The 8,155-nt window shown below is 43.5% G+C and overlaps 2 protein-coding genes across 2 annotated transcripts in view; one reads left to right on the top strand and one right to left on the bottom strand.

The window, feature by feature from the left end:
* Positions 1-3,984, bottom strand: part of LOC123158718 (aspartic proteinase Asp1-like) — a 65,188-nt gene extending 61,204 nt beyond the window's left edge. Inside the window, exons 1-2 of the mRNA XM_044576606.1 lie at positions 3,973-3,984; positions 3,609-3,668 (exon numbers count right to left, since the gene is read on the bottom strand). Of these exons, the coding sequence (XP_044432541.1) occupies positions 3,609-3,668; positions 3,973-3,984 (72 nt within the window). The remainder of the gene's footprint in view (positions 1-3,608; positions 3,669-3,972) is intronic.
* Positions 3,985-6,375: 2,391 nt separating this feature from the next.
* LOC123158717 (ricin B-like lectin R40C1) lies at positions 6,376-7,741 on the top strand. Its single transcript, XM_044576605.1, has 5 exons — positions 6,376-6,510; positions 6,633-6,752; positions 6,848-7,213; positions 7,309-7,431; positions 7,505-7,741. The coding sequence occupies exons 1-5, from the start codon at positions 6,376-6,378 to the stop codon at positions 7,739-7,741; spliced, it is 981 nt and encodes a 326-aa protein (XP_044432540.1).
* The last annotated feature ends 414 nt before the right edge of the window (positions 7,742-8,155 follow it).

Here is an 8,155-nt window from a genome sequence, read left to right as displayed (position 1 = left end):
GGTTGTACATCCATACAAACACGGGCCATGTCCTATGGTTCGTGTTCTGTTTGCCAAATGGATTCATGCCATCGATACTCGTCCCAAGCACGATGTTCATTGGAACACCTGCAAAATATCGATATTCGGCATTGAATTCTCTCTAGTGGCTTGCATCCGCGAGGTGTCTCAGCTTTAGATCGTCTCTATCGTCGGGCTTCACCCTATCCGGATCCTACCGCATGAGCTTTGCTTCCTTAGGATCTAGCTATAGACGAGGAGTGATCGGTAACTACCATACAACTTTCTGAGGAAATTTCTGTCCGGCCTTTTTGTATTGAGAAGCATTGCACACCGGATAGCTGGTTTTTTCCACGTGCTCCTTTCGATAAATGATGCAATGGTTGATGCATGCGTGGTATCTAATGTGCGGCAGATCAAGAGGGCACACAATTTTCTTGGCCTCCTCAACACTAGTAGGACACAGGTTCCCTGCGGGAAGAAACTTTTTATATTCTTGACAAGCTCATCGAGGCTTCCGTCGGTCCATTTGTTTTAGCCTTCATCTTTAGAAGTCCGAGCATGAAACTCAAGGGGGTCACCTCGGGATCACAACCATCATACAATGGAGTGTTCAAGTCTACCTCCAGTTGCGCCAGCTTGGCCTCCTCTCTAGAAGTAGCTCTATTGCTAGTCCTCTTCTTACGAAACAGGTGTCGAACATGAGGGTCCAGCCGGGCTGAGCTTAGTTGCGACGAAGGTTGCAGCGTGTCTGCGTCTTCTCCGCCTTGTCCGGCCTCTTCTCCGCCGCCATGTCCGGCCTCTTCTCTGCCTTGTCTAGCCTCTTCTCCGCCGCAATTATCGGTCATCTATTCGTTTGGCCCCATGTCGTTCTAAGCTACTATAGGAATGAGGAACTTTGCCATCTGCCACGGCTGACGGCAATGGCACACATGGCGGACGACAAAGGTCTTTGCCGTCCGCCAGTAGACGGCAACACGTCCGGCTGAACAGGCTACGGCAAAGGCCTCTTTGCCGTCTGCTGGCGGACGACAAAGATAAAAAGTTCTTTGCCGTCCACCAGCCAACGGCAAAGAGCCTGGCCGACACACGTGTCAGCTTAGTTTCGTTAAGTGGTTAACGGCGTGCTTTGCTGTCAGCCAGCAGACGGCAAAGACCATTGCATATTTGCCATCTGCTAGCGGACGGCAAAGAACATTGATTATTTGCCGTCCGCCAGCTGACATCATAGCATGCCACGTGGCAGCGCCTGGGGGCTTCCCTATTTGGTAGCTTTGTCGTCAGCTGGCAGACGTCAAAGATGCAACGTACTTTACCGTCAGCTGGCAGACGTCAAAGCTACTAAATAGCCATCCTACTGCCCCAGGTTGCACAGGTGGACGACACGTGGCATGTTTGCCGTCCGCGAGCTGTTGGCAAAGCCCTTTGCCGTCCGCCAGCTGACGACAAAGAGTCTATACACCCCCTGTTTTTCTATTTTTTCTTGATTTCATTCAGTTTGACAGAATTTGACATACACACACACACACACACACACATATGAAAATACTTTCGACAAGCATCCGAACACATATACGTAGCAAATGGTTTCATCCAACACATATACATAGCCAACATATCCAACAATAAGCATACAATGGTTTCATCCATCCATACATATATAGGTATGGCAAGCTTCCTCACATAAAGCAAATCAAAAAAAGATGGAAGCATAAAGAGAAGAGTAGACTCCATCAACGCAAGCTTCCTCATTTAAAGCAAATCCACAAATTGGAAAAGAAGCAAGTTAGAAGAAGAAGCAGAAGCAGAAGAAGAAGAAGAAGAAGAAGAAGAAGAAGAAGAAGAAGAAGAAGAAGAAGAAGAAGAAGACTAGCTAGAGAAAGAAGAAGAATAGGAAGAAGAGGAAGAAAAGGAAGAAAAGGAAGAAGAAGAAGAGTTTTTTTTTCTTCTCTTTCTTTTTCTCCTCTCTTTTTTATCTTCTTCTTCTTCTTCTTCTAACTAAGGTAGGTAAAAATTCCATTTTTCTGCTAAGCTAGGTAAAAATGCTAAGTGTCGGTCATTTTAGATATAAGCTAGGTAAATAGGTCATTTTTGAGCTTAGTAAGGTTATTATGTCATTTTCGAGGAAAGTAAGGTAAGTCTATATCATTTTGAAGGTAACAAAGATTATCATGACATTTTTGAGGAAAGGAAGCTAAGTATAGCTCATTTTTTGTCTAGCTTAGCTAGTTATGCCATTTAGGAGGAAAGTAGCTAAGTATGCATTTGTTAAGCAAAACACTAGAGAAAACTTATCCTCATCACAAAAAATGTTATGAAGATCGCAACTAAGGTAACAATTGATCCAAGTCATAATGATACCAAGCCTCATTATGAATCGCATATTTCCTAATCTTCTTATTCTTCAAGCGTATTGCATCCATCTTCAAGCGCATTGCATTCATCTTCATCTTGTGATCATCGACCACATCGGCAACATACAACTCCAATGTCATCTTCTCTTCTTCAATTCTTTTAATTTTTTCTTTCAAATAGTCATTTTATTTTTCAACTAAATATAACTTCTCGACAAGAGGGTCGGTTGCACATTCCTGTTCACATACCTCCTAGATTAAAATTTGTCTATGTCAACTTGATGGCCATAATTGTCATAAATGTGAAATGCAACAAATAGTTATAAAAGAGGATTTACCACATTAGAATCATAAAGCGGGCGAGGACCGACGGGGACGGATATCAAGACCATGGCGCTATGTATAAGAAACAATCATAGAAAGTAAGAAAATTCTACAAGTAACTATATAAATCATACAAGTAACTATACAAATCAAGTACAACATAAACAATTTAATACCTAGTAATACTCTGGTTCAATAAATGCATCATCATCATCATCACTATCAGTAATGACGTGCTCATCATCATCATTAATAAATGCATGATCATGTGGAAGGTCACCTCAACGTAATCTGTCAAGCATTGACAGGTCATCCGCAGCAGTAACCTCTTCTAGTTCAGGCTCTTCTTGTTCCGGCTGAGTGGTGAAGTCGGGTTCACTGTCGCTGTCTATTTCAATGTTCTGGGGTGGAGTAGAGCAGTTCTTGAAACGATTTTTGTAAAGACGTGTTTCTTGGAAGAATTCTCCTTCATATGTGTCTGGGTTAATGTGAGGTTCATAATCATCTTCATTGGAGGGAGGTGGTCTAACACGTGGAGGAACTTCATAAACGACATCCCAACCTTTGAGATTAGGATCACTTTGACAGGCCCACGGTAGATAGAAAACTTGGGTTGCCTGTTGAGCCATAATATAAATATCGGGAACATCCAAATGGGTGCTTTGATTGATTTCCACTAGCCTTATATGTTCATCAGTCCTTCTAGTCTCCTTGAGCTAGAACAAATAACATTTGAAGACTACGACGTTTGGTGGGTTTGCACCATAGAATTGATGTTCATAAATTGCTTCAACTCTTTCATAATACTCGGTATCTCCTTCACCGATAGCAGAGACAACAATTTGTAGACTTTCCGTCGGCCATAGATAGCTCTTTGCCATAGGTACGGAAGCGATACGTGTTGATGTCGTATTTGTCAAATGAACGGACCTTATAGTCAAAACCATTGGCGACTTGTCTCAATTCCGCGTCTATAAGCTCTGAATTAGCCTACAAGTTTAATACGAAAGCGATTGTTGCATTGGCCACAAATTAGACGAAGAAATGAAATGTTCTAATGAAAATTACCGTTTGTTTGAACCAAGAGATGAAACCGGGATAGCCGCCTCCATGCTTTGCCAGAAGCTCATCCTCTTTGACGGAATCCTTTTGGATCACCGCTCTATACGACCGGCCATCATTCCGCTTCCCTACATTAAACATGCACGGTTTCCCTGCCATCGGCCGCATATTTAAACTCAAGGCCCGCCATAGCCCCATCAATCCTCCCCCGCTCCTTTTATCCTCTTCGCACCATGCCCGCCATGGCATCTTCGAGTTCCAAAGCTATCTGGGACTGCCTGTCACTAGAGTTGACAACAAAAATCACCGCCAATGCTGCCAAAAGCCAGAAGCCTTCTAAAAGAAGATCGACGAGGCGGTCGGTGAAGTATACGGCAAGAGCTAGCAAAGACGAGGGCGACGTTGCCAGCTCTGCGACACCCGCGCCCCACCGTCGGCAGCGAGAAAGAGTAGAGCATGGGGGATCGCTGACGCTCTAGTCCCAAGAAGAACTCCGCCCTTTCGCTGGCTGATTAGCCACTTTCAAGCTGCGGAGGCGAAGCTAGAGCTTCAGTTCCCAGGGCTCATGGCCGGCAGGAAATGGGCAAACACGCACCGACGGTCATTTAGACTAGGTTTAGAGTACGGTTTAGTTCGAATATATCGAAATGCAATTAGTTTTCCTCCGGTGTAGATGAAAAGCATTCGGGTTTATCTAAAAATTATTCAAGTATAAATTAATGTAGCCTGGTTTGTCTAAATATCCCTCAAATTTGTTCACTTTAGTTAAATTTATTCCGAAATGCAAGCGAACATATACACATAGCTTTGGATGATCTCCTCCGACATCAGTGTCCGCGGATCGAGGTAGCTTCTCACATCAACACTTCAAGATCCAAATAAGGATAACTCAACCCGTTGAAACACACCCGCGTATATGGACCAATAGAAATAATGGAAACTTTATTTCAATGTTTGTCAGACTTGAATATAAGTGGAACAACGCATGGGTATATGTACTAGTATTAATAAAGCAAGGTGTGTTTTTCTGATTTTTTTCATCCGTTCACCCTCAAAAATATTTTTTTATCAAAGGCAGTACTAAATTTTTGTGCGTCCGTCTGCTATAAAAAACAGTTTCTCCGGCCTTTTGTGAGTGACCCGCACGCACTGTAGCCCAGCGAAGCTAATCCACTTATTTTTCTACCCACATAGCCGGGGTGGGGCAAATAGTCAGAGCTTCGCAGAGGGCGCGCAAGGCTGGGCCGACCAGTTTTTCTTTTTTTTTTCTGTGTTCCGTTTCTATTTTTCTTTCCTTTTTCTGTTCCAATTTCATATTTCTTTTTCGTTTTTCCATAATTCAAAATATTCAACAAAATATTCAGAATTTCAAAATCTTTTCACATTTTCAAAAATTCAGAATTCCAGTTTTTCCCCCATTTTTCAAAAATGTTCGTAACTCTTAGTTTCCATTTTGTTCAAAATATTGATTTTTTTCAAAAAAATTATTTATGTTTTTCAAAATTGTTTGAGATTGAAAAAATGCATTTTAATAACGTTTTAAATTTTTGAATAATACTCTTTTTTAGTGAAATATTGGCGAATGTAATCTATACGTACTAATAAAGCAAGGTGTGTTTCTCTCATTTTTTTTATTCTTTCACTGCCAATTGTTTTTTCTATGCGGGAGACTAAATTTTTGTGCGTCAATGACTCCGTCTGCTGTAAAAAAAACAGTTTGTCCAGAATTTCCTGTGTTCTACTTCTATTGTTTCTAACTTTTTTTATTTTTTCCCTTCCAAGTTTATTGTTCTTTTTTCCTTTTTTCTTAAATTCAGAATACTCAAAAAAGTTCAAAATTTCAATTTTTCCACAATTTCGAAAATGGAGAATTCCAAAGTGTTGTTCCTGTTTTGGAAAATATTCGGAACTATCAATTTTTTCTCTTTCCAAAATTTGTTCCAAATTCTAAAAATATTCCTATTTTTTCACAGTATTGTTTCTAATTTCCAAATTTGTTTATGTTTTTTTTAATTTTTTGAGATTTTTCTTAAAAAAATGCATTTTAGTTATATTTTTCAAAATTTGAATAATACTCTTGTTTTTCTGAAATTTTGACGAATGTAAAATAATATTCACGCTTAATTTTTTTTTCAAAATTCATTCTGAATGTTCAAAACATGTTCCTATTTTCAAAAATTGTTAAGAAGTTTCGAAAATGATTTCAAAAACTGTTCGTCAATTTAAAAATGTTCCTATTTTAAATTTATTATTTTCTCCAGAAATGAATGGAAATTTCTAAAATACGGTTCTCCTTTTTGGAAACTGTTCAGGATTTCAAATATTGTTCATGTTTTGAATGTGATACTGCAACATGTTCTTAAATATTGTCACTGCCCATTGGTTAGCCAGCATGTGGCCGTGTCTTTGAGCGCGTGATTTCGATCATTCTAGACGTTTCTTTTTTATTTTCGATTTTTACCCGCCCCTTACAATTAAAGTTTGTTTCGGTTTCTATCGTGGTCAAGCCTGGGCATTTCACATGCCACACAACTTAGCCGGCCCATCTACTTGGGAAATAAGGCAAAATATTTAAGTAGTCCCACATTGCTCCTTGGGCATCAGGAAGGCCTAGCTATACCTAGGGTCGAGAACCATGTCCAGTCAAGGGCAAAAAACGTTCAAGATCCTGTGCCGCACCAATGAGGACTACTGCATCACCGTCCGCTGGGATGACGACGGGGGCATCGCGGTCGTCATGGCGCCAACAAACCCCCGCGACCAGCAGCAGGTAAGGCAACCACTTCTCGTTAATCAGTGTCCTTTCATTAGATTGTAGAGCTCCATCGAGACATTTCTAGTGTTTCACGGGTCTGACGCTGCTCTATGAATGCATGATGTGGGCGGGTGCAGCACTGGTACAAGGACACGAGGTTCAGCTCTACGGAGGACGAGGACGGGTTCCCGGCGTTCGCGCTCGTCAACAAGGCCACCGGGTTCGCCATCAAGCACTCGTCTGGGCAGTCTGAGCCCGTGAGTTCCACCAGCACCACCACGCTTGAGTGACCTGTAATTTCTTGGATCTTTGTGTCCATCATTGCTCACATACATCTCACATCCACGTGCAGGTAACTCTGGTGCCGTACAAGTACGACCCAGAGGCGGTGGACGAATCGGTGCTGTGGACGGAGAGCGACGATGTGGGCGACGGCTTCCGCTGCATCCGCATGATCAACAACATCCACCTCAACTTCGACGCGTTGGATGGCGTGACGGAACTCCAGGACGGCACCCCCATCGTGCTGTGGGAGTGGCTCGAGGGGGCGAACCAGTCCTGGATGATCCTGCCGTGGGGCACCGACGGTGGCCTCCATCCTGCGCTGTCCTCTGAGTGCACCATGCGCATCTTCTGCAGCGCAGGCGAGGAGTACAGCATCGCCGCAAGGGACGGCGCGGTGTGCCTCGCGCCTGCGGACCCCAACGACGACCTGCAGGTGACAACAGATGGATGATCAAAATATAACCATGGTCGATCTTAATTGATTAGTGAGCGCTAATTACAAATGTCCAACGAAATGTATGTATACAGCACTGGGTGAAGGACATGAGGCACGGTGAAGACATCAAGGATGAGTATGAGCAGCCTGCGTTTGCCCTGGTGAACAAGGCCACCGGTGAAGCCATCCAGCATTCCCTGGAAAAGGGCCACCCTGTAAGCTAGCTAGTCTCTGATTTGGTGTGTGCAATACTGCAGTTGATTAATATATACCTCGCCTGGACTGCAGGTTCGCCTTGCGGCATACGACCCGGACTGCCCGGACGAGTCGGTGATGTGGAGGGAGAGCGAGGACGTCGGCGACGACTTCCACTGCATCCGCATGGCGAGCAACATCCAGCTCAACTTCGACGCCGTCCATGGCGGCGAGGACGAGAGCGTGGTGCAGGACGGCACCACCATCATCCTGTTTGACTGGGTTGAGGGAGACAACCAGCGCTGGAGGATCGTTCCCTGGTGTGAGTAATAAAACTGGAGGATCATGTGCCAATCCGTTATACTGTTATGTATATGTTCAGCAATCACCTTAATTAATCGATTGCCAATCTCTAATGCAGAGAGCCAGAGTCATCAAGTGTTCTGCCGGCCGCTCCGCCGAGAATAAAACTGGTCGGCGGCGACCCGGGCCGCTTCTTTTTTTTTGCCACCCTTTCACTCGTTAGTCCGACGGGCATGGATCACTAGCTTGCGAGCTCGGCTCAAAAGAAGAAAAAACTATACCTAGATCCACGCGTGTGTGCGTTGCTTATTTGTATCCTTTTATTTCCAACGAATAGTTATTGTCCTTTTTTCTTGGTGTCAGTGGTGGCAGAATTAACACGACATCGATTCCGATCACACCTAGTGTCGGTGTCAAAACCGGCGGATCTCGGGTAGGGGG

Source organism: Triticum aestivum, chromosome 7B, assembly GCF_018294505.1.
Source record: "Triticum aestivum cultivar Chinese Spring chromosome 7B, IWGSC CS RefSeq v2.1, whole genome shotgun sequence".
NCBI lineage: Eukaryota > Viridiplantae > Streptophyta > Magnoliopsida > Poales > Poaceae > Triticum > Triticum aestivum.
Note: the sequence above shows the minus strand (reverse complement) of the source record. Positions and strands in the feature narration are given on the sequence as shown.